Source organism: Eretmochelys imbricata, chromosome 27, assembly GCF_965152235.1.
Source record: "Eretmochelys imbricata isolate rEreImb1 chromosome 27, rEreImb1.hap1, whole genome shotgun sequence".
Lineage (NCBI taxonomy): Eukaryota > Metazoa > Chordata > Testudines > Cheloniidae > Eretmochelys > Eretmochelys imbricata.
Window position 1 is genome coordinate 7376477 of NC_135598.1, and position 26866 is coordinate 7403342.

General features: G+C 50.8%; 1 protein-coding gene across 3 annotated transcripts; it reads right to left on the reverse strand.

The window, feature by feature from the left end:
• Positions 1-354: 354 nt before the first annotated feature.
• Positions 355-25519, reverse strand: CYB561 (cytochrome b561). Of its 3 annotated transcripts, XM_077806188.1 has the most exons (7): positions 24316-24439; positions 8734-8801; positions 7504-7749; positions 6231-6329; positions 5748-5851; positions 5239-5396; positions 355-3456 (listed from the first exon to the last, which is right to left on the reverse strand). In XM_077806188.1, exons 3-7 carry the CDS (start codon positions 7706-7708, stop codon positions 3261-3263), a joined length of 762 nt encoding a protein of 253 aa, XP_077662314.1. In that variant the 5' UTR covers positions 7709-7749; positions 8734-8801; positions 24316-24439; the 3' UTR covers positions 355-3260. The 3 variants fall into 3 exon arrangements, with proteins under 3 accessions (XP_077662314.1, XP_077662313.1, XP_077662315.1); XM_077806187.1 differs by lacking the exons at positions 8734-8801; positions 24316-24439 and adding an exon at positions 25411-25519; XM_077806189.1 differs by lacking the exon at positions 8734-8801 and having other exon boundaries at positions 24316-24438.
• Between the last annotated feature and the right edge of the window lie 1347 nt (positions 25520-26866).

A 26866-nucleotide genomic window follows, 5' to 3' on the forward strand; every position in this document is an offset into this window, starting at 1 on the left:
ACTGCACTCACTACTCCACCATGCTGTGACGCTGGGCACAAGTTATATGGGGCCAGATTACTGAAAGGTAGGTGGGTGGGTTAGATGCATGTTTAGGCATCTAGATGCCTTTACAAATCTGGCCCTTAAACTAAGTCTGAGCCCCTCAGGACCAGGCCCCAACTCACACACCCAAGCTATGGGGGCCTTAATTTACGTATTTGCTACAGCTTCTCAGAGGTGATGGATATATCCTTTATTGAAAGCAGGCAATGACTGTGAAGTAATCAGGCTGCTCAATCTGTTGGCCCCAGGACTACCCGAGGAGTTGTGCTTCCTTTGGCCAGCTAGAAAGAATACAAAGAGTGGCACATGCTCGTTACCAGGATTTATTGATTGACTCAGGTGCAGTACAGTACAGGCAAACAGAATTCAAACAGGTTTCAGAGTAGCAGCCGTCTTAGTCTGTATTCGCAACAAGAACAGGAGGACTTGTGGCACCTTAGAGACTAACCAATTTATTTGAGCATAAGCTTTCCTGAGCTACAGCTCACTTCATCGGATGCATTCACGAAAGCTTATGCTCAAATAAATTGGTTAGTCTCTAAGGTGCCACAAGTAGAGTTCAAGCAGACTGTCTAGCTCGGCATTTCATTAACAGGTTTTTTCCTTACTAGCAGTTATGAGCCACCAGCCCCGTGCACTGATTGCGGCTCCTTCGACATGGCTTTAAAGATATTTTGTTTTAAAACAAAGCCTCTACAATAGTCATCCATGTAAACATTAGCGGCAATATTTGGGGTCAGTTCAGGAATATGCATTTGGCGTAGTACAAGAATCTGCTGCGAATACACATTGCTGGCAGGCGTTTTCTCAGGGGACTTTACACCCTCTGTTTGATACAAGTTTTTTTTTTTTTTTTGGTTATTGGCAGTTAGGGCCGTGTTTCCCTTCCCAGCAGTGCACTCATCTCTAACAGGGTGTTACTTCTCTGAGCAAACCTTACAGAGTTGGCCATTTGTTTTTCAGGCTAAAGGGACTTGCCTTGGTCCTCCTGAGAGACAAGATCAGCCTGAAGAGTGGGTGAAATCCTGGCTCCACTCAAGTCTGGGGAGAGAGGATTTCAGACACTGGCTGTAATAGTTTTGCACAAATTTTTCTGCACACACCCTTCATTCGCTCCTCTTCCCATAGTCAGGACAAGGGAAAACAGCCGTAGAACAAGTCTTTCAAAAACCAGCCAGGCCCCCCTGCCATTGTTAGAAAACGCTCTAGCCAGATCTCTCTCCCTACAGAAGTTCCAAACGGACCTTTACTTAAGTGTGTCTCTGGCAGTGGAAGTAAAATCTGAGCTGAGGTTTTCACAGGGGACTAGTGATTTTTGGGTGCCCAGCTTGAATGTGGAGTTAAACAGAGCCAGCATCACTGCGGAGGCCCCTGCTCGGGGGGGGGGGTCTGAAAGGGAGGCTGTGGTGGGAGCGGGGTTAGGATTGGCAGGCGAACCCGCAGCTCTTTATTGGGCTCAGGACACTTTAGGGGCCTGCACTGAACAGAGGCTGGGGAAATGTTTACAAAGAAAATCAACAGCCACATGGTGAAGTTTTTCTGGGTTTACGAGCGGTATCTGCTGAGTAACAGCCAGGACCCTGCTGTCAAAGCGCCTCTCCCCGCCCTTATCTCCGAGCACAGGGGCTCTCCACCTGTTTCTTCCAGAGCCCCTCCCCTCAACAGGCAATAAAAACTCCACAGCAACTGGTTCTCTGCATGTAAAAGCCAGGGCTGGCTAGCAGGGCAAGTGCCCGGGGCCACACACCACAAAGCTGAGTCTATTAACTCTAAGCGGGGGGGGTGCTCCGCACACCCTTTGGGGAAAGGCCCTAGGCTGACTGGAAGGCTCTAAACAGGCTGTTTCTAGTCTGTGGGATACTTCAGTCTGCTAACCTAGATCCCTGCCTCATCCTGCTAACAAAGCTGCTGTGGGGTGTGAGGCGTGCAAGAAGGGAATATTTAACAGGTGATCAGTACAAAGACCCTGCAGGACAGGCGAGGTCTTTGCTGCAGTATCACCAGGCACCAGCAATGCCTGAAGTCCGGCATCTAGTTTCCGAGAAGAGCAAACAAAGGGGTAGATGGGAAAGTTCTGCATTTTAGATGTAAAGAAAAGCCACTGCACAAGTGACCCATGGCCAGCTGCCAGACAGGGGCCGTGCTCCCTGCAGTGACAGCTGGGGGAAACCAGGCCTTTACTTGAACATAATTTTTAAAAAAATTCACTACCCACCCAGTCACTAGCCCTCACCAACCAGCATGTCTGCTCTGCCCAACATCAGCTGGCTGGAGCTGCCAGCGAGAGCCCTGGGGGCCCTGTCAGGAACGAGAGGTACCAGGGACGAGGATTTCTAAAAACACTGATGTTTCGGCTGGGCTTAAGGGCCGGGGGTGTTATCTTCCTCAGGGCAGACAACAGCACACGTCCCCACCGCCGGTTCTGCTGCCAGCAGGGACTGGAGAGGCACTACGCTCAGGCCATGGCTGCAGAACGGTCAGGCCTAGACAAATGCCACAGCCAGAGAGGCACAGAAAGCTTTGGCATTCAACATGGGGAAAGGGGCTCACTGCATGCAAGTGAGGGAGGGTTTAACACCAGGGTGCTGGAGAACTGGGGTTGGTATTAACCATACCACTCAGCCTTCTCAGTGATCTCAAGAAGGGATAAGAAGTCAGTGCAGCCAACTGAAGGAGCGAGCCAGGCCCTGACCTTCGGCCACCCTGGAGTTAGTGGTCCTCAAGCTACCGTGCCAGGCAGGCTGGGAAATGGAAATGCTGCAGTCCTGCTGTTTGAGGGGCAAGGGATCCAGCCCCCAGTGGTTTGGAGAAGGAACCAAACCCCCACCAGCAGCTCAGCCAGCTGGGAACGCCCCTGAGCCTGGCACATACAAAGAGCAGCTCCCATCCCCTGTGATTTGGGTGGCAGGGGAGTGGCCACGGATGGCATAAGGCCTCAGTGGGAGAACGTGGCTCAACCCAGGGTCTCAGAGCACCGTGATGCCAGGTTGGGGCTGGGAGAGCTGCTACATTGGCACACAGCGCCCCTGCAAACAGGGGCTTAAAGCAAATGCTCCCCCTCACGCCAGCTGTACGCGTAACCACCAGCAGGTGGCAGAGAGGTAACAGCAACACCAACACACCAGCAACAGACCCTGGTACATGCAGGAGTGAGCAACGACCACAAAGTCCACCCCAGCCCTGCCTTTGCGGGAGCTCCCCAGCACAGGGAGCCATCACTGGCTGCAGCTGGGGCTCTCCCCCTTAGTGAGGGTTTTAAAATCCATGGACAGGGCCAGCTCCTCAGCCAGGGGCGGCCGCTTCCACTCGTCCCGCGTCAGGATGTAGCCGATCACCAGCCCAAAGATGATGAGAAGCAGGCCCAGGATGTTGGCCAGGATCCCTTCAGGCACGAATGAGCTGTAGGTGGCCCTGCAGGAGCAGAGAGGGGCTGTGCTGAGAACAAAGCTCCCCCCAGCAGGGAACACCCAGAGGAGGAAAACGTCTGCCCTGCCACACAAGTGGCTCCCTGGGGTTCAGCCCAGACCTCTCTACCAGCTTCTCCCACCCACGGCCCAGGAAATCACACCCAACCTTCCTGAGGCTGCAGTGGGAGCATTTCCTCTCCTCTGAGGCACCTGTTTGTGGCCATGGCCAGAGGCAAGAACACATGCTAATGGTCTGGTTCGAGATGGCAAACACTACAGCTGCAAGAAATGCTCTCCAGCTACTTTGCTGCCTCAGGCAATTGCCTGTTCTAAAACAGGGGGGTGTCACGCTCCCCATCACAGCAGCAGCATGGCAAGTGAGCTGCAGAGCCGTATGGAGCCAAATCTGCAGCAGGGTTTCCTAGAGCTGTGTTCAAGGTGGTTTGGGGGCGGGGGGGACTGGGAGTCTTGCCTGCAGTGAGAAGGGCTTTGAAGTGCTATTGCATCTCCCAGCCATTTTGGGTCTGGGGTTAACTGACGGCTGACACCACCCCGCCTGCACATGCTGGAGGGATCAATCAAAGAAGGGGGTTTGCCATTGGTAGTGTAATTTACACTAACCCACATCAATTCTCCCCATCAGAAACAATCCTGTAAAACGTTTCAATCTATGTTTTCTAATGGCAAATTCTTCAGGTGAAAGATTTCCAGCAGCTCCAATCATTAGGGGGCCGTGGGTAACCCTGCTACGTCCCTGAAGGGGCAGTTCCCCCAGCTCACCAGGGAAAGTTTTGCTGGCACTGGCCAGGGATTCTTCTGTATATTTTTGCCACTGGGGCCATTGTCTTTGAGAAAAGTCAGATTTGCCCACTGAGGGCCTGAACCAGCCAGGGGCTGTCGTCACACCCCCACACCCCCCAAGGGAAGGCAGATCAGCACTTATGTTGCTAATGCTGTTGTAGGCATTGCAAAGTATTCTGGGAAGGTTTAAAGGTGTGAGTGTGGGTGAAAGGTTCCTTTGCAGGGCCAACTAGGGGGAAAACAATTGATGTAGCATCCCTAAAGCCAGGATGTTTTGGGAAAAACCGAAGAAGCCACAAAAGGCTGGCTTGGACCCAGTACAAAGAGCACAGGGGGGCAAAAGTCCCGGACCAAGATGCCCCCAGAGGACCCTAAGGTTTAAAACCCTCCCAAGAGCTGAAGCAAATTGGAGATTGGCAGCGGACCCTGGACAACCTGTGCACACAGGACAGTACTCCCGTCCACCCCTCCCCCTCTTCTTCTTACGTTACACCCAGGCCTAGCCAGCTTCAGGTAGTGCGGGTATGAGTATGAAAGTGGGTTAGGGCTTGGGGCACCAACGTTTTCTTCCTTCCTCTGAGCGACGTGGGGAGCACCCATCACTCTCCACTGTTATTATTTTATCAATAAAGCTTTAAAACTCAGTTGCTTGATGTGCTCCATCATCTTCCCCTCCGACGATCCTGTGGCCTGAGCGTGATCACCTGACCGCCTCCGGCGGATTGGGAACAGAAATCTGTCACAGTTTTGGTGGAGAATTGCTAACAAAATCTATCAAACTGAACGCCCCATGTTTATGAGATGTGAGGGCCCTCACACTGAGGGAGGTTCAGTGATAGGATTGAAATCTGGGTCCGTACGACCCATTCACTCAATTTCCCGGGGAGGTGCCGTCCTGTGGCAAGGGTGTCTTTTTCTAAACTCACGGGGGACGCTGTGAATTTCAAAGGGCAGAAGCCGCAACCCAGATGCTTCAATCACTTACTGGATATTGAAGAGGAGCAGCTCCTTGATGCCTAGCAAACACGTGGCAATGGAGAGAACGAGGAGGAAGACACCGAAGAAGACGTGCTGTGGTTTGTATCTGCTGCGGAGTGAGAAGGACGTTCCAGGAAACAGAAAGAAGCTGAAGCCCATGAGCCACTGGAGGAGAAGAAGAAAGTGCAGAGGGGCTTAAAGGACCTTTCCCTGCAGAGCCCAGGTTTCCCACTGGAATTTAGTGTTATTACAACAGGCCTCAGAAATTGGAGCAAATTAGGTCCTGGCCCAGCTAACCAAGGATGGCGAGTGTGGGCTAGTCCAGCCAAGCCCTGCTTAGATGCTGGCACAGCCGCAAGCTCCGGCCTGCAGCCAAGGAACAGAGCCTGGAGATTCAAAACAAGCTGGGGATACAACCCAGCAGTCCTGACCCCCAGCCCCTGCTCTAACCACTGGAGAACTCTGCCAGTCAGGCACATACATAGCTCTCCTGAAGGGCACCCTCCTCCTCCTCACCTGGATGAAGTAGAGGCTGAAGGCTGTTATTCCACACCAGCTATGCAGGCTGTACATGTCGGCAAAGCCTTTCTTCCTGTGGTAATCGAACACGGCTATCACACCTGCAGGGATGGCAGGAAGCGGCCGGTTAAAGCAGGGCTCTCATCAGCACTGGAGTCCCATTCGTTAGCCCAGGTGCACACACCCCTCACTTGGGGGTCCAGCCTGTAAACAGCAAGGCCAGCTGGACCCGCCCCCCAACCTGGCATGGGGAGAAGAGCCCCAAACCGCAAGCGCTGAGCCTGGGGAGCAAAGGCTCTGCTCTGGGAACCTTTCTGGGATGATCTTGTTGTTGTGACAGAAGAGGGTGGATTTAAAAGCCTCCTGAGCAGGATGCCGCTGACCCGCTGCTCTTGGAAGCCTCCAGCCAACACAGTGGCCTTAGGGGCTGCCATGTGGGTCCTTCCAGGTCACCTTTCCACTGTGGCATCCGAGACTCACCCACAAGGGCGATGACCAGCGCAAAGGCGTGGAGGAGCCCATGGAGGATTTTGACCGAGCGTTTGGTCTCGTTCCTGAAGACCCGGTAAACCAGAAGAGCTGGGAGAGAGAAACATGTGAGAGACAGGCAGTGGGGGTGGGCAGGGAACAGCCTCCTCAGCTCTGCAGCCCAGAGCAAAGGGAGCCTTCCCCAGGCCAGGTGGGCAAAGCGCAGCAAACGAAGCCTGGGAGCGGTGGGGTCCCGGGGCCCTGAGGAGGGAAGAATCAGCACTAAAATGAATGCATCAGAGCCGCTGGAGGGAGGCAGAGGATGACTCATGCTGACGGGAGCATAAAGCACTTTTGTTCTCCCAACTGCCTTTTCCAAATTTAATTTGCTACAATTAATCTTTTAAGCCCCAGGGACTGTCTGGGGGGCACCTGCTGATGCACTTTCCCCATCACGACTCTGTTCAGCGGCAACTGGCTCTCTGCCCAAGTGGCCGTCTGGGAGACTATTACTGCCCCCAGCTCTCCAGAATCACATTAGTGTGAAACGGAGCAGGGCCCAACGCCGACCTCCAGGCAGCCCTGCTAAGTGCTCTGCCTGATGCGGGTTCTGTGTGGGTAGTGAGAGCAGGAATTTCACTACCCGCACGCGGCTGCTTTTCATAGGGTTTCACTGCACTGTCACCAGAGACAGATGAGGGATCTGGTAACATCCTACTCCAGCACCAAGGCCGAACAGGTACGTGCCTCGTACTGAAGTAACCCAGTGCAGACAGGGTCAGTGCACCTATTACTAGGGTGACCAGACAGGAAGCGTGAAAAATCGGGACAGGAGGTGGGGGGTAATAGGCGCCTATGTAAGACAGCCCCAAATATCAGGACCGTCCCTATAAAAATCAGGACATCTGGTCACCCTACGTATTACCCCAGCTCCAGTCCCCATTGCTAACACCGGGGGGACAGCTTTGTCCTTGGCCAGGTTGGTTACCTGGACCGAGTTACCTTCGTAGTGTCAAAGCCCTAATACTGCTGAACCGCAGCCATGCAATGAAAGGTATGAAGGCCACGATCCCAAGCCAATTACTCACATGGAAATCAGGAGTCACTCCATTTTTAAGGCTGCACTGACACATCTAGACTTTCCAGCAAAGCAGCCGGAGGCATCTGTGTGATTGTGGCAGTGAAGGGGTCATTTCCAGCAGAGCTCAGAAGCCTGGCTGAGAGGTAGGTAGCATTTTGAATGCTCTTACCCCTTCAGCAATTCAACATCAGGATCCCAACTTACCATCCCCTTGGAGGAAGACCATGCCAATGATCATGCAGAGAGGGTGGACGTTGAACTGCAGCGCACTTTCCCAAGCAATACCACCCCGGTATTGGCCCATCCAGGCTCCGGTCATGGCAATCACAGTCAAACCTAACAGCTGAGAGACTGCCATGTAACAGGAGAGTCCTGCTGGGCTTGAAGGCCTTGTGAGACTGTCCTCCATGCCAGGCGAGGCCAGGGACACTCCTGGGACAAAATCTCAGACTGCAAGAACAAGGAGAAAAGTGATCAGCATGGCAACCCAACAGCATGCTGGGGACGCTGGGCTGCCCATAGGGACCAGATGTATTTCTCACTCCTCTTCACCAGGGCTGTGAACTCTGCTCAACTTCTACTGAGATCAATCTCAGGGATTAGAAACCTGCTATCAAGACCCATTCCTAGTTTTCCGCCCATCCTGATTCAGAACCAAGTCTCCCCAGAGCAGCTTGCTACTCAGCTTCAGACAGGACCTGTGAACCCTAATCCACCCACTCCCAGCTCTAAGAGAGCCTATGGAGCTGGCCAGCCCACAGCACCTTGCTCCATTCCTCGCACTCACTGCTCTGTAAAACCAGCCCAGATATTACTGTGCTGGACATAGAGAAGTGCAGCTCTGACACTGCGTTGCTGGCATGTAGACAGGCAGCACTCGGCTGTTGAATTTAATTGTCTTATTCAATATTTATCTGCAGGGAGACGCACCCAGAGGGAGGCAGGCCGGGTACTGTGTCTACGCCACAGAGACAAACCCACGGCACAGGTCAGTGGACTCCGACTCACAGGGCTGGGGCTGCTGGGCTACAAATAGCAGGTGAGCTTAAACTGGAACATCTACACTGCTATTTTTAGCCCCGCAGCCCCAGCCCCACAAGCCTGAGTCCATTATTCCAGGCTCAGCGACTCAGGGCCATGGGGTTTGATTGCAGTGTAGACAAACGCCTGGGCTAGGATTCCCCTGGGGGTGGATTTCATTTTAAAGAACTAGAAGGGAGAGGGCCGGAAACAGTTCTGCCAAACTGGCAGTCAAGTTTTTTTTTCACTGAGCTTAGTGGCAGCTTTCAGTGTCTCCCCTCATTGGCCAACACTGCTCTAGCCCTGACCTGCCTCCATACAGACAGAAGCTTCCTGGTTTGCCTAGAGCCAGTCAGGGGACAATCACGGGACAGGGTTAGCTTGCGGTGTTATAACACTCTCTCAAATGCTCACCTGCTGCAAGAGGTTTGGCTGGACGACTTAGCACAAACGACACGTTTCAGAGGGGCAGCCCTGTGAGTCTGTATCAGCAGAAAGAACAAGGAGAACTTGTGGCATCTTCTGCCCGTCCACCCCCACGAACATGATACAGTTGTGTGGTGACCTAGAATCCTATTTTCGACGTCTCCGACTCAAGGAATATTTCCAACATACCTCTGAACAACATACTAATCCACAGAGACCTCCCTACCAACACTACAAAAAGAAGGATTCTAGGTGGACTCCTCCTGAAGGTCGAGACAGCAGACTGGACTTCTACATAGAGTGCTTCCGCCGACGTGCATGGGCTGAAATTGTGGAAAAGCAGCATCACTTGCCCCATAACCTCAGCCGTGCGGAACACAATGCCATCCACAGCCTCAGCAACAACTGTGACATCATAATCAAAAAGGCTGACAAAGGAGGTGCGGTTGTCATCATGAATTAGGTTGGAATATGAACAAGAGGCTGCTCGGCAGCTCTCCAACACCACTTTCTACAAGCCATTACCCTCTGATCCCACTGAGAGTTACCAAAAGAAACTACAGCATTTGCTCAAGAAACTGCCTGAAAAAGCACAAGAACAAATCCGCACAGACACACCCCTGGAACCCCAACCTGGGGTATTCTATCTACTACCCAAGATCCATAAACCTGGAAATCCTGGGCGCCCTATCATCTCAGGCACCCTGACAGCAGGATTGTCTGGCTATGTAGACTCCCTCCTCTGGCCCTACGCTACCAGCACTCCCAGCTATCTTCGAGACACTACTGACTTCCTGAGGAAACTACAATCCATCGGTGATCTTCCTGATAACACCATCCTGGCCACTATGGATGTACAAGCCCTCTACACCAACATTCCACACAAAGATGGACTACAAGCCGTCAAGAACACTATCCCCGATAATGTCACGGCTAACCTGGTGGCTGAACTTTGTGACTTTGTCCTTACCCATAACTATTTTGCATTTGGGGACAATGTATACCTTCAAATCAGCGGCACTGCTTTGGGTACCCGCATGGCCCCACAGTATGCCAACATTTTTACGGCTGACTTAGAAAAACGCTTCCTCAGCTCTCGTCCCTTAACGCCCCTACTCTACTTGCACTATATTGATGACATCTTCATCATCTGGACCCATGGAAAAGAAGCCCTTGAGGAATTCCACCATGATTTCAACAATTTCCATCCCACCATCAATCTCAGCCTGGTCCAGTCCACACAAGAGATCCACTTCCTGGACACTACAGTGCTAATAAACGATGGTCACATAAACACCACCCTATACCAGAAACCTACTGACCGCTATTCCTACCTACATGCCTCCAGCTTTCACCCTGACCACACCACACGATCCATCGTCTACAGCCAAGCTCTGCGATACAACCGCATTTGCTCCAACCCCTCAGACAGAGACAAACACCTACAAGATCGCTATCAAGCATTCTTACAACTACAATACCCACCTGCTGAAGTGAAGAAACAGATTGACAGAGCCAGAAGAGTACCCAGAAGTCACCTACTACAGGACAGGCCCAACAAAGAAAATAACAGAACGCCACTAGCCATCACCTTCAGCCTCCAACTAAAACCCCTCCAACGCATTATTAAGGATCTACAACCTATCCTGAAGGATGACCCAACACTCTCACAAATCTTGGGAGACAGGCCAGTCCTTGCCTACAGACAGCCCCCCAACTGAAGCAAATACTCACCAGCAACCACATACCACACAACAGAACCACTAACCCAGGAACCTATCCTTGCAACAAAGCCCGTTGCCAACTCTGCCCACGTATCTATTCAGGGGACACCACCACAGGGCCTAATAACATCAGCCACACTATCAGAGGCTCGTTCACCTGCACATCCACCAATGTGATATATGCCATCATGTGCCAGCAATGCCTCTCTGCCATGTACATTGGTCAAACTGGACAGTCTCTACGTAAAAGAATAAATGGACACAAATCAGATGTCAAGAATTATAACATTCATAAACCAGTCGGAGAACACTTCAATCTCTCTGGTCACGCGATTACAGACATGAAAGTTGCGATATTACAACAAAAAAACTTCAAATCCAGATTCCAGCGAGAGACTGCTGAATTGGAATTCATTTGCAAATTGGATACAATTAACTTAGGCTTGAATAGAGACTGGGAGTGGCTAAGTCATTATGCAAGGTAACCTATTTCCCCTTGTTTTTTCCTACCCCCCCAGACGTTCTTGTTAAACCCTGGATTTGTGCTGGAAATGGCCGACCTTGATTATCATACACATTGTAAGGAGAGTGATCACTTTAGATAAGCTATTACCAGCAGGAGAGTGGGGTGGGGGGGAGGTAATTTTTCATGCTTTGCGTGTATAAAATGATCTACACTTTCCACAGTATGCTTCCAATGAAGTGAGCTGTAGCTCACGAAAGCTTATGCTCAAAGAAATTGGTTAGTCTCTAAGGTGCCACAAGTACTCCTTTTCTTTTTGCGAATACAGACTAACACGGCTGTTACTCTGAAACTTGTGGCACCTTAGAGACTAACCAATTGATTTGAGCATAAACTTCCACAGGGTAAAACTCACTGCATCGGATGCATGGAGTGGAAAATACAGTAGGAAGATTTTTTTTATTTTACACACACAGAGAACATGGGTGTTGCCATACTCACTATAATGAGAGTGATCAGTTCAGGTGAGCTATTATCAGCCCCGGGGGGGGTGGGTGGGTGGGTGTGTGTGTGTTCGTTCAGGATTCAGAGGTCCTGTCTGTACTCCTCGTTCTTTTAGCACAGGTAGTGGCCACACTCACGGCTAAGAATGAATAAGATGAACAGACTTCCCTTTCCTTACCCACCAAGGGGTCCTTCCCAGAGCCTCCCCTCTCAAAAAAAAAACCTCCATTTTATCCTCACTGGGAACACTCTCACCTTCTCCTCCAGCTGATGCCCCATGTGGGTCTTATTTATATTATAAGTTCTTTGGGGGCAGGAAACAGCCTTTTTGTTCTGTTTGGAAAGCAGCTAGCACAAAGTGATCCTGGTCCGTGACTGGGCTCCTATATACTACTGCAGTGAAAGATATTAACATAAGTCTGGGTTTGTAAAGCATTGTATCAATGGGTCTGACCAGGGTAGCCAGCTCTTGAGATTTTATCACGAGTCTTGCAATTTGGTGATTTTCTTAAAGGCCAGCTCTTGGAATCAGGCGTGAGAGAATTGCCGCTTTCTTTTACAAAGCAAGTTTGCAGCACACATCATTGCAGAGAAAAGCTTGAAACCCTGGATCCTAAAGGCTCAAAAACCAGACAGCAGATAAAGCAAACTTTAAAATAAAAATCGGGGACCTCCCTCAATCGCCATGAGTTTTCAAAGATAATGGCCAATGGCTCTGCAATCCCATCTGCCAACTCCTTTAGCACTCTCGGATGCAGCGCATCCGGCCTCATGGGCTTGTGCTCATCCAGCTTTTCTAAATAGTCCCAAACCACTTCTTTCTCCACAGAGGGCTGGTCACCTCCTCCCCATGCTGTGCTGCCCAAGGCAGCAATCTGGGAGCTGACCTTGTTCGTGATCACAGAAGCAAAAAAAGCATTGAGTATATTAGCTTAGATTATTGTGGGCAGTGTTGTTGTAGCCAGGTTGGTCCCATATCTTGCTAACTGAGACTGTCATAAATGTATGTTCTGAGTGGAAAATTTACCTATGAATTTCAAACTATAAAGGGTATGTTAGTTTGTTGTGGGAGTACTTATCAATTACATTTTTACTCTTAACGCTGCATTTCGGAAATGACTTTGTTGCTCATATAATCAAAACACCTTAGATGAAGTTTTCTTATGTAAAAAAGTAAAACTTTATTAGGCATTTATTAATTTTAACACTTAAAAGTGTTTTTTTTTCCCCAAGCCGCTTGGAATGTTACTAGAGATAAGGGTTTTAATAGATTTAGATACAGTCAGGCCTCAATTTACACGGTGGTTATGTTCTTGAACAAACACCGTGCAAATAGAAATCACGTAAAAAGACACCAAGGGTCTATGGGAAATAAGGGTTTAGGTTCCAGGCTCACAAGACGACATCCCTAATTTATCCCATACTGTACAGGTTTTATTTAAAAAAAAATTAATGAAATTTAAACTTGCTACTAACCTTTACTGATGTTGAGAATGAACTTGACATGATATTGCTGATGTTGAAGTCAGAACTCTGAGGGTTTGTCTGGGGAGGCTGGGGAGCATGGAGGCAGGAGGTATGGGGCAGGAGGAATCAGGGCCACCTCCCCCTCCAGCAGGCCTTACAGGGGGCAACGGATAATCTGACTAGAGGCCCCCCGGCCCCAGGCACGCTCCCGAGGAGCAGCGTCGGGGCGCGGTGGCTTGCCCCACTCCGCCCAGCGCTCCACCAGGGAATAGGGTCATGGCACAGGGGCTCGCCCTGCTCCACCTGCCCGGCATTCCAGCTGGGGAGCGGGCAAGCCCCCATGCACCAGCTGGAGTGCTGGGCAGGCAGGCAGAGTGGAGCAAGCCCCTTGCCCCGCTCCCTGGCTGGAACACCGGATGGGCAGAGCGGGACAAGCCCCTGACCCTGGTCCCCAGCTGGAGCACCGGGCAGGCAGGCTGGCAGAGTGGGGCAAGCCCCCGGGTCCACGCCTGGGGTGGGGTGGGGGCCCTGGCCGAGTGTCCATTGCCCCCCGCAAGGCCAACTAGAGGGGGTCATAGAATCATAGAATACCAGGGTTGGAAGGGACCTGAGGAGGTCATCTAGTCCAACCCCCTGCTCAAAGCAGGACCAATCCCCAATTTTTGCCCCAGATCCTAAATGGCCCCCTCAAGGATTGAACTCACAACCCTGGGTTTAGCAAGCCAATGCTCAAACCACTGAGCTATCCCTCCCCACCTCCTGCCCCCCTCCTCTGCCATTGCCCACCCACCCAAAGTCACGACCCACCCAAGTGTCCCATCCTGGCTATGCCACTGATCTGCACATCTTGGCAACCATGGGGCACCGTGTAAAAGTGAATCCATACTTTGTACAAAAATAAAGGGTCACAATTTATTGACCATGCATAACAAACTGTGCAAACAAACAAACAAAAACACCTACACACCCTGTAAATCGAGGCCTGACTGTAACCATTGCTTTCCTTATAAAAATGGGGTTAGAATAATTTTATTCATTTAAACAGTGGTACAAACAGCTGCAATAGGAGGAATATTTAATTTACAATCTCTATTTAAGTAGCGCACTGAATAATACTCAGTGAATAAGTGACTTTTTTGCCATTTTGTTCAGCGTCCACCTCAGACATTGGGGGTCCTGAACATACGCCACCATCTCCAAAACATACAACTTCAGAGTCATCTGCAGTCCCACCATCAGTGCTGCAGCTACATGTTGGACAGTAATTTACTTCTAGTTAAAAAAAAAAATATCTTCTCATCCAATAAATCCATGGCTGAGTTTGTTATCAGGACCAGAAAATTTCAGCAAGAGATTAAAAGATTGCTCAGTTCATTTATACAACATATTCTCCCTTTCGTTTTGTTCAGAACAAACATTTCATTGAATGGTTCGATCATTACAGGCCGAGCACACGTTGCTGGAAGGATCCTGGATACAATGTCTGAGAAGGAAATTGAACAGCATGCAAAAAACACTGACAGGAAATTCATTAGTCTGAGTCTTGATGGGTGGAGCAGCGTACACAGTGCTTGTGTGACAGACACCCCATATTGTGTTATCTAACAGAAACAATACATCAGGAAATGCCCATACAGCAGAATACTTAAAAGTAGTAACAGAAACAGCTATAACATACTGAACAAGAATTCAAGCGTCAAGTATGTAGCTGTGTCATAATACTGCAAATGCAGCAAGGATGAGAAGAAATCTAGAAGAACATAATGAAAGGAAGCTGAAACTTATAACATGTGGGCGCAATTCTCATTTGAGGCCTCTTTTAGTCAAAGACTTAAGTACAACTCCAGGAATAAAGGAAAATACAGCTGAAATGGCAAAATACTTCTATAACAGCCACTCTGCGTCAGCATCAAAGAGAAATACAGAAGGATCCAAACTAATTCTTCCCCTAGATGTATGATGGAATTCAGTGGTTGACAGTTTTGAGCTATTTATTAAGAATTGGCCTATTCTGATAGCACTGTAAAGACAATGACAAAAAATGATGGAACCATCACAGCCAAAGTAATCAACATTGGACTAAGGAGAAATGTTGAAGATATGCTGAATGTACTGAAACCTATTTCCATAGCCTTGGACAAACTGCAGAAAGACTGCTGCAGGTATTGCTGATGCTGTTGAAATTTGGAGAGAACTTCAGAAGACATGAAAGAAAAAGACCCGGCAACATAAGAACACAGGAATGGCCACACTCGGTCAGACCAAAGGTCCATCTGGCCCAGTATCCTGTCTTCCGACAGTGGCCAAGGCCAGGTGCCCCAGAACAAAGTTAAGATGCAGGCAGTAAACAAGCGAATGGATTAAGCACTTACTCCACCTCATTTTCTTGCCGTTATTCTCAACCCAAAGTGTCAGAGTAGATACCTAACTGCTGAAGACGTTGCCAACCATAACAGAGATCAGAGCTGGAGGTGAGCATTCAAGCAGTGCATGTGTGCTGATGCTGCTTTAAAGAAAGTCAACACCACTAAACTGGAAGTCACTAGCTAAGCATCTGGAACCAGAGTTTGTTGAAGAGCTAAACCAGTTTCTGACAGCAGTAGCTTCTATGCCTACAGAAGAAACAATATTTTCTTCATTTGAACTAATTCAGTCAAAGTTGAGAAATCGATTGGGAGTTGAAAATGCAAGAAAACTTCTCTCTTCCAGTCTATGAATAAAAATGGAGGAGGGAGGGGATGAGATCTACCAGTTTTAAAAGTTTGCAGGACACCCTAAGTAACTTAGGGGACGGTTGCCTCATTTTTAAGAAACATAGGTGAATACAAACTTAACTTCCAGTCACTTTCACTTAGGCAAACTGAAAATTTTCACAGGCTGATCTGAAATAATCAATTAATTCACTGACTGCAGTTAATCCCTCTGTTTAATAAGTCATTCCACTGTAAATGTGAAACATGTTTTGATAAGATAAATTTGCATCTAACACATGTAAAGTTGTTTTGTTTAATAAAAATAAATGTTATATGTTGTGTGTGTTTAATTCCAGTTACCATCCCAACTTGACACAAATCATGAGCAAAAAGTAAATTATATAGTAAATGATATACTGATTTACTATTTTATAACATACTAAAAATATATAGTCACTAAGAATATGAAAATATTAAGCTATATAATTGCTTAAATAAAAGTACACAATTCTAGTGTACCCTCCTAGGTAGCAAACAGATACACCAATTCTAGTGTAAAACCTCTATTTAGCTTTAAAATCAATGTGTTTTAATGGTTACTCAACCAGTGAGAATGCACTTTTCTTTAGGATATAACTGAAGAACAAACAGAAAAATTGATTGAAGTCACTGATTTAAATCGAGGTGTTCCACTTGGTGATTTAAATCAATCCACCCTGAGCTAAGTGCATGATTTTGGGGGCTGGACTCATGATTTTGAATCGCTAGTAGTTGGCGATTCAGGGACAGAGTGAGTCAGCATTAAACGGCAAAACCTTTGCTCATACAATGCATTGTTGAAGGGAGGGCTCCCAGAAGGAGCCCAAGATCTTGATTGTTTTGCTCTCTGCATAGAGCAAACGGTCTTTTTCCAGCACTGGGCTCCTAAGTGAGACCCTCAACACCTAGTCTCTGCTGGTATTCATGATGGAGTGCCTAGATCTTCATTAAACTTAAAGAGGCAACACTTCGCAATTGGGAAGCAAGAAAACCAAGCAGGCAGGATTTTTAAGACCTACTTAGAATAAGTGAGCGAGATGAGATGGACATAGAAGTGCTCTGGGGATGAAATATAATGCTAGATTGGATTTGTGTCTGGTGTTGGTCCCCATAACAGAACTGTCAACTGCTCGGCATCTGGAGTGCTGGGAGCTGTTGCAGGGGAAGATTCTCACTCTCTCTCCACCGAAGAAGGGAAAATGGGCACAGATGACAGCAGCATAGCTACACCTGCACAGCCCCTAGTGTAGACGCAGCCTACGCCGACAGGAGGAGTTTTTCCATCGGCGTAGTAACACCATCTCCCCAAACGGTAGCAGCTAGGTCGATGGAAGCATCCTCTGTCGACCGAACCGTGTCTACACTGAGGGGTTTGTCGGTGTCGGTCAGGGTGCTGCGCAGATGTACAGGTTTTCAGTGTAGACCAAGCCTCAGTAATTGCTAATAGAGACCTACTGAAACAAAAGTCTGACATGCCACAGCCTTTCTTGGGAGGTAATAGAAACAGGGATAGAGAAAGTGGAGAAACCCAAGGCTTGAATAGCAATAGGTCCGGGAAGAGTGTGAACACTCCTGGTACATTGAATTCTTTAACCTAAGGCTAGTAAGCACATATCTGTATTGACAGGGCCTTCATTTATGAAGCAGGGCGTTCAAAGGCTCTAGTATCGGACTTCCTCGTCCCCAGCATCCACCACAGGAGAGGAGGCCAACTCCCTCTGATGCTCTCATCCTCTACCACACACAATTTGGCATGAGCTGTGGCTACTCAAGAGGGAACCAGGGCAGGCAGAGCAGAGATGCTGCACAAAAGGAATGAAGCAGGTTGGCAGAGCCAGGTGACCGGGCAAAGCCTAGGCCAGGTGACGCCCTCCCTTCCATGTTTATCCAGCAACTGGAAAGCCATGTTGACTTTCAATTCTGCCCAGGCACCAGAGCAAACACAATGAATTGTCCACCTGGCCCTTTATCTATTCCCTAAACCCGCATTAGGGCTACAAATTAACTTCTGTTAGGCAGTGGCAAGGGCTAGGTAGGGTTGCAACACATTTCTGTTGCATAAATAAGTTCAGCTTGGAAACTGGTATGCCAGTTCAGAGTCCAAGGCAGAGCAAGTCATGCAAACTGGAAGTCATTTAGTCAAGTGGTTCCTGAAACAGCAGCATTCCCCCCCCAACCCAATTTTAAATTTTCAACTTGGGGGGGCACAGAAATAGGGGGATGAGCCCACTGGCGGTATCCATATGGACCTTATCCCACTGGAATGGCTCTGTTGGATGCTTACTCCACCACCACATATCCTGAGCCCTGGGGGAAGGAGCAGTGGGTTGGGAGCGAGGAGATCATGAATTCAGTCCTCCGCCAGCTGTTATTAATGTTTCTGCGCACTTTACACCAGTTTTTATTGACCCAGGCTGGCCTCAGGGACTGGCAGCTATCAATCTCCCTGTGTTACAGAGAAGATAACTGAGACTGCACAAGGTCACTTTAATTAGACTCCAATATTGCAGACGCAAATTGCTAAAGGCTATGCAAACAAATGGACAAGCCTGTGAAGGCTACATGTTTGCCTCCATAACAGCTGCTTTACCACATCTCTTTGCTGAAACCAGGAATCCTATTGACTGTGCAAACCACTTGCAAAGTGTCTTGATTCAAGAGAAAAGGAGTACTTGTGGCACCTTAGAGACTAACCAATTTATTTGAGCATGAGCTTTCGTGAGCTACAGCTCACTTCATCAGATGCATACCGTGGAAACTGCAGCAGACTTAAACAGGAAGGTCCCCATTCACACCTGCTGCAGACTCACGGGAGAGGCATTTTGCTTCCACAAATGGAATTTCTATTCCACCAGAACAGCTAAGGCTGCAGTGAAGTCTGTTTAAAACCTAGTTGTTGTCTCCTCTCTAAAATCCATTTTAAAAAAAATCAAGCAAGGCTGATAAGACAGATAAGACTGATAGGGGAGAGGCCTGGCAAAGGTTCCATATGTCACATCTGGGACAGCCAAGAACAGAACCAACATGAGCCTGTCATGCTGCCTCTCCACCAGGCACCGTGCACCAGCAGGGCCTTCATTCCCCATAGCCTTCCCAGAGGTGGGACTTCAAACCTTATGTACTGTCTCATTGTTTCCTTGTGCTCCCCTGTCTCTCTATATCCATCTGTTGTCTCTTGTCTTATACCTAGATTGTCAACTCTTTGGGGCAGGAACCATCTTTTCATGCTGCGTTTGTACAGCACCTAGAACAATGGAGACCTGTCCATGATGGGGGCTCGTAGGTGCTCCCATAATACAGATAATAACCCCCCCCTTTCCCCCCCAAAAAAACCCAATTAAATGTTACAAGGGGGGGGAAAAAAAGACCACAACACAAACTTACATAAAGCAGGACATGCAGTTAGAGTGCAGCTGCACACACAGCTCTAACTCTGCCCTAGCAAGGGTGCCAACAGAACATCACAGTACCTTACTCCTCCCCAACACACAAAAAGCTACTTTCTATGTGCCCACCACAATTCCAGATCAGGACCTCTACTCACACAGTCCAACAGGACCTTCAGTGTGGTCTGAGCAGCAGCACTGACCTGGTTGGGGGAGAGGGGAGCTGCTACTGGTTGATAGATCACACTGAGCTGCCTTTCCTTCGTGTGGCCGGTTTCACAAGCACAATGCAAGAGCTAAAGATGCACTAAGCAATTTTCTCCTCGCAGGTTAGGGAAGAGTTTCCCACCACTGAAGGAGGACAGGACAAGGTGTTGGTGTCTCAACATTAGTGGTCTCTTTTCATGTCACACAAACGTTCTTTTGGAGAAAAGGTAACTATGTGCTAGCTCCCAGCGCCGGGGTGCGGGGTTTTGAAGCCTCTCAATCTGGAAGGGTACAGGAGCAGCAGGCAGCATCGTTAATTCCACCTTGAAGTTTCTGTGTAAGTGACAGAGGCAGATTAAAGATGCCGGTTGAACCAGGGGAGATTTATTAAGAACACACACACACTTCACTCCTAGCCAGAGCTGCAGGCTTTATTGGATCATACCCGATAAGTGGATTAAGACAACTGGCTTATTCTATTAGATTGCTCTGAAAATGCCAGCTGAGTGCACGTGGCACTTGCAGCCTGCGGGCAGAAGAGGCTCTGGAAGGGTCATTAGGAATCAAAAAGCAGAGGAGTCTTAAGGCAAGCAGCAGGCACTGTCCCTTCGGGAATATTAAGGAACTGGGTCATAGGGCTCCTCTCTCTCAGCCAAAGGCAGGCACCTCTATTCCCACATATCTCCCGGGGCGGGGATGGGGACACACGACACACTTGCAAACCAGCTAACAGCACTTTCCTCCTGAACATGGAGTGGGGACATCAAGGCACCCACCAATGTTGGGACAAGAACTCTTCGCCAAGGGAAATCCCGCCCCTAGCCAAGAGGGAAGGTGAAGGAGAAGGAAGAGATGCAGCCCCCTTATCTAACCCCATAACCTCAGAGGCAGCCCCAAAATTCCTAGCCCTAAATTAAGCCACCAGTGGACAAATGGCCATTTGTCCATCCACAGTACAAGATGGCTGGGAGTTAGTCAGCCCCCACCGTCCTACAAGGGGAATCAAAGAGCCTTGGAAAGCTGTGTACAAATACCACTTGTCATTTTCCTCCCTCCAGTCCCCACACCATACAAGGCAGTCTGCTGCACCAGGATGGAGTCCTAGAGACAGACACCAGAACTGGCATCACCAGCTATTTTTAGGGCACAGAATCCAGGTGCCTCCTGCAGAGCTCACTTTTCAACCCAGGTACCGGGGGAGTTCACCGCAAGGGTTGTTACCAGGCTGGGAAAGAGCAGGACACGGTTGTGGTAGCAGTAGGAGAAATTGCCACCACCATGACAGAACTTAGATGGCCCTGGCAGTGCATGTGGCTGTAACAGACCTTTTCCCAGGGGCTGGGCACCAAACCAGAGAAAGGTTCATGGCAGGTAAAAAAGATGGATGCAGACAAAAAAAGTCACTAGGAAATATTACGGACAGCAAAGCACACACAACATGGGACCTGAGATATTAACCCCTTACAGGTGCAAGGGGGACTAATTCTACTAGAACTTAGCTGTGCATTGCTATAATCGTAAAATGGCCTTCAGAAGCCTCGTGTGCGGCTGACTTAGGAGCTATCCACAGGGCAATGCTGTTTACATGAGTCAGCCTGGAGGTGGATCTGGCTATAAGTGTTTTGATTTGATGCTCTGCCCCTTAACAACCAGATATTCCAAAGGCCTCAGCTCCTATCTAGGTATGATTATAAGCGTCCAGATTTATGGGATTGCTCAGCATGCTGGCTGTGGAGCAAACAGGCCATCGGTGTCAATGGGGGCTGAGCCCTTTCAGAACATGGCCCTTGTTGTGGGTTCTGCGCACTTGGAAATCTGGCCCTTACCATCTAAGAGATTCCTGGTCTGCAGAGAACAGCTGAACACACAATAGCAGGAAAGACCGTTACAAAGGAAGGAAACACACTCATCAGCTGCTCTGGTGTAGACATTGCTTTTGTTCTCTAAATCTAAAATAAAGGTCACTCTGACTTAACTACATGACTACTCTTTGTGCCTGGAGAAACATAACATGCTGTAGGGCCAGGGCATCAGAGCAGTAACCCTGAAATGGAGCGAAATACAGACGAAGATTAACTTGATAGCATGAGGGGATAATGGAGATGTGTTCTCTTCAGGGTCCCCTCGAACCGGTACCACAGGGGACATTTTCTATTGAGGAGGAAAAACCCCTTCACAAATATTATTGCAAAGGTTAAGATTTTGTCACCATTATTTTTAGTAAAAGTCACGGACAGGTCGCAGGCAATAAACAAAAATTCATGGAAGCCCGTGACCTGTCTGACTTTTACGAAAATTATGGGGGGAGGGACTGATGGGGGGAGGGACTGAAGCCCAAACCCTGCGGGGTGCGGGAGAAGCATGAGCCCCGCTGCAGGCAGCTGAGGTCCCCGGGACCCCTGCCAGCTAACCGGCCCTGCCACCTTGGGGCTGAAGCGGAAAATGTCGCGGAGGTCTCTGAAAGTCACAGAATCTGTGACAATCTTATCCTTAATGTATGCCATAAGCAATAAGAGAGTCTCTCTCCATTCCCACCCACCTAACCAGCAATGGAAACACCCAGTGCAGGACAGACCCTCTGCCGCTGCAGCACTAAGGACTTAAACACCAGCTTGCCTCACCCCTCTTTGCGAGCTGTGCAGTCCAAGCCACAGTCCCCTCACCCCAGTTCCCCCATCCCTTCTATCAATGAGCTGCTGCTTGCTTCCATTGAACATCTCAAGCAGCTCCCAATGACAGAAACTAGGAGGAGACCATAACTTAAAAGAAAAACAAGACATGCATCTGGAGCTGCTACCTCCCCCCCCCCTCCCCAATGGGTGGACAGACTCCACCCAAAAAAAATAAATACACTTCTACTGGAAAATACAGAGATCAGTCTCAAGTCACTAAATCTCAGTATCAAGATCCCACACAGTTAGCCCTGCTACTGGGGCTGGTCAGTGCTGCTGGTCAGAGCCCCACCCCACACTCCCAAAATTAAAGCCTACAGAGTCAGTGCTAAACTAGTCAGAAGAAGACTCACATGGACTCCTAGACACCACACTTCAGTCTCGAACAACAGCGAGAACAGCCCCTCTGCAATTCAGTATCATCTGCCAAATGACAGCTGCTTACCCAATGCTCTCAGCTGTGCTGGATGTTTCAGGCTAGGTTAATCACCTCCTGACAATCTGCCTCAGCTAAACTGGTAACACCTGAAGCAAGATCCTCAATTAAGCTCTGCATGCTGCGAAACAGACACCCAGAAGCAGTTAACCCATTCCGCTTCACAAGGCAGTTGCTTTGCAGTTGTATGAAATGGTAAAGCGACCACTGCTGGTAGAGGTCTGTGTTCTTGTACACACTTACAAACAGGAGCACAACACATTAGTGCCAGTTCTCAGCTCCCAATCATTTAGCCACTGACACGATCCCCTCATGGGCACAGGAAACAAGTGAGACATGTCCTGTCGGAGCCTTGAAATAAAGCATCTGACAAAAAATAAACGAAAGCAACCACCCTAAAGAGAGTTTTTACAGCTGGTCATTTAACAGAATCAGAAAGTTAGAGGTGGAAAAACCCTATCTGGCTGTCCAGTCTATCTGCAGGGGTCAGTGCAGGATAGGTCTCTCCGGGCATCTTCTAGTCCCTTGTCCAATCCGATTTTTAAAGTCCCCAATAATGGGGCTTCATCCTTTTCAATCCTCCTTCAAATACAGCTCACACCCTGGAGCTTGTTATATCCCAATATTCAGCCTACACTTTTCCTTGATTTCATCCTATTACGTCTAGCTAAACCTCAGGTTACTACATAAAGCAATTCCCTCCTTCCTTGGCCTTAACAGTCTGCAAATATTTGCAGAGTGTTAGACCCTTCCTTAGTCAGCGCTAACCAAGCTATACAACACCCAGCTAAAATTGTTACAGCTACATTTTCACAAGAGCCCATACATCAGATCAAGTTGGGTGCTGAGTTGTTGGGAAAACCTAGCTGTATGTGGCACAGTGGAGCTGCTGGGTGCTGGGCACTTTTACAGATCTGACAACTAAGTAAGCAAATATGGGATTAGCTCTTCTGGAAATTCAGTCCTGATTGTGGATGTTGAGTCCTGGGAATTCTAGCCCTTGGTTTAAAATTTCCTTATAAATCAAACCCTCCAGGTCAGGTCAGTTGTTATTCTCTGAACACTCTCCAGTGTCAATAGTGTTCTGGTAACTCAGTGCCCAAAGCGGAATGCAATATTCTAGGTGGGGGTTCATCTTGCAGAGAAGCACTCTTTCCTCCCTGCTCTGTGAATGGTGTCTTTTTTAGGAATTTATCTGCACCCCCCATTTCCACAGCATATGAGTGTCTACGATCTTTAATGCAGTTAATCCTCACACATCCCTAGGAGGTAGGGAAGTGCTCTTACCCTCTGCTTACAGATGGGGAACTGAAGCACAGAGGCACTAAATGACATGCCCAAGATCACACCAGAAGTATGTGACAGAGCAGGGTCCTGGGCTAGTGCCCTAACCACTGTGCCATCCTTTCTCTCTGCAATCCAGGATTACACAGCCCATTGCAAACTCCTGTCTAACTTGCTGCCCACTCTTGCCCCTAGGTCTAGTTCATCATTACAGCTGCCTGGATATTTCTCTCACATTGAACATGTGTGTTTCAGATCATTTCTGAAGTCATTTGGTTTGATCTGATAGAATCCTGTGAGTGCTGACTGATGGAAAAGTACAGTTACTTGGGGCACCCCCACCAGGAAGTGAGGTCTGCCTAGCATATCTTATGGAAATAAGAAATCTATATGGGAATGTGAATCTTTTCAAGAACCAAGTGTCAATAAATTCCCCAACCAAACCCAAGGGAAGGAAAGGGAGGTTAAGAGAAAAGAAGGCTATTTAAAGTTTGCTAAATAAACAGTTTTGGGGCAATTGTTATAGGCTTGTAGAAACTTTGCAGAAGAGAGAGAAACAATCCAGTCCCCCTGGGGAAACATTCTCCGCTCTTCAATTTCTTCAAGTGCTTGTGATGTAACAATGAAATTATTGCCAACAAATTGAAGCATAAGGCAGCTGGATAAGAGAATACAAAAGACAGTGTGGGTGGCACCTCGCTTATGGTCCTGCCTGAAGGCCCCTGCCCTCTTGTCCCATCATCTGACTAAATGCAGCTCTCAGATATCACACAGCTTCAGCACGGACTGACGAAAGGGTCCACCTGCTGAGCAGGAAACACAGCTGAGAGAAAAGGCCTGTTGTCAGTTAACTGAGGAACCAACCCTGACCCATTAGAAGCCTAAGCACTTGCATTACAGCTACCTCCCTATACAGTAGCCCCCATCCTGTGCCCAATTACACCTTGCATGCTGGGGCCTCCAGCCCCTACCCCAAAGTCTTGCCACTATTAAGCGTTCGCTTTCCCCCATGCTTAGTGCTAGGAGCTCAAAAAACCCCGCGGGTCAAACAGATGATCCAGGTATTTGCTCTTCCCAGAACCAAACTGCCCCTCACCCTGGCTGCCTGGCATGCGATGGTGCCCACGAGGGAGAGTTTATGTGGGTCAATCAGGGTTTAGTGCAGGAAACGCTGGATACTTGTGAGCTCTGTACGTGCCCAGCCTGGCTCAGCCCTCGGCCAGCGTAGCCAGCCTCCCCCATGCCAGGCGACCAGCGTCAGAGCAAGGCCATCCCTGAGCGCCAAGACACCCCCAGCCAGCCCAAGAGACAGGGGCCCGGGCAGCCAGAACCCTGTGTGGGGCGTAGCTCTTGGGACCAGAGAACGCCCGGAGAGCTCTGCGGGGGGGCTCAGAGACATGGGGCTGGAGGAGGGGGTCTGGGGCTCAAAGACACTGACCCAGGGGGTGTGTGTGTGTGTGTGTGTGTGTGTGTGTGTGTGTGTGGAACTCATCCTTGAGGCTCGGAGGCACCGAGCCCGGGGGGGGGGGGGAGCGGGGGTGTCTCCACCTGTGGGGCTCGGAGGCACCGAGCCCGGGGGGGGGAGCGGGGGTGTCTCCACCTGTGGGGCTCGGAGGCACCGAGCCCGGGGCGGGGGGGGGGTCGTCTCAGCTTTCGGAGCACACGCACCCCTCCCCGCACGCCCAGAAGCTACGGCGGTGGGCGCAGAACAAGGGCCCCGCCGTCCTCTCACAGAGCGGGCTCCCGCTTGTCGCCCCCGCCCGACCCGGGCTCCGGGCCTCGGCTCCTACCTGCGGCGTCGGGCTCGGGCCGCGGCCGGTGTCAGCGCCGCTGGACTGGGCCGGCGCTTCCTGCTCCCGGGAGGGGCCGGGGCCGCGGCGTTGCCACGGCAACGGGCTCACTGACTGGCTGCGGCTCCTGACGCCCGGGGCGGGGGGGAATCGTGCAAACGTGGAGGGGGCGGGGCAGGTGAGTGTGCACCTGTAGGGGGAGGGGCTGGAGTGTGCAGCGTGTGTAACGGGGGGGCTCCCGTGCGCCCCCACAATCCCGCAGGGGTCGCGGCTTCTCCTCCCCGGACCCCAGCCTCAGCTCCGGGGAGCCTGCAGCAGGCGGCCGTGCTCCCCCTCAGCCCTAGCCCCCCAGTGTGCCCCCCCTCCCGTCCCCCAGCCCGCCCCCACTGTGCTCCCCGCCTCCTGTCCGCCCCCACTGTCCCCCCAGCCCACTGTGCCCCCCGCCTCCAGCCCGCCCCCACTGTGCCCCCCGCTTCCTGTCCGCCCCCATTGTCCCCCAGCCCGCCCCCACTGTGCTCCCCGCCTCCTGTCCGCCCCCACTGTCCCCCCAGCCCACTGTGCCCCCCGCCTCCAGCCCGCCCCCACTGTGCCCCCCGCCTCCTGTCTGCCCCCACTGTGCCCCCAGCCCGCCCCCACTGTGCCCCCCGCCTCCTGTCCGCCCCCACTGTGCCCCCAGCCCGCCCCCACTGTGCCCCCCGCCTCCTGTCTGCCCCCACTGTACTCCCAGCCCACTGTGCCCCCCGCCTCCAGCCCGCCCCCACTGTGCCCCCCACTTCCTGTCCGCCCCCATTGTCCCCCAGCCCGCCCCCACTGTGCCCCCCACCTCCTGTCCGCCCCCACTGTACCCCCAGCCCACTGTGCCCCCCACCTCCTGTCCGCCCCCACTGTACCCCCAGCCCACTGTGCCCCCCGCCTCCAGCCCGCCCCCACTGTACCCCCAGCCCACTGTGCCCCCCGCCTCCAGCCCGCCCCCACTGTACCCCCAGCCCACTGTGCCCCCCGCCTCCAGCCCGCCCCCACTGTGCCCCCTGCCTCCTGTCCGCCCCCACTGTACCCCCAGCCCACTGTGCCCCCCGCCTCCAGCCCGCCCCCACTGTGCCCCCCGCTTCCTGTCCGCCCCCATTGTCCCCCAGCCTGCCCCCACTGTGCCCCCGCCTCCTGTCCGCCCCCACTGTACCCCCAGCACACCCCCACTGTGCCCCCCGCCTCCTGTCTGCCCCCACTGTCCCCCAGCCCACTGTGCCCCCCGCCTCCTGTCCGCCCCCACTGTGCCCCCCGCCTCCTGTCTGCCCCCACTGTACCCCCAGCCCGCCCCCACTGTGCCCCCCGCCTCCTGTCCGCCCCCACTGTCCCCCAGCCCGCCCCCACTGTGCCCCCCGCCTCCTGTCCACCCCCACTGTACCCCCAGCCCGCCACCACTGTGCCCCCCGCCTCCTGTCCGCCCCCACTGTACCCC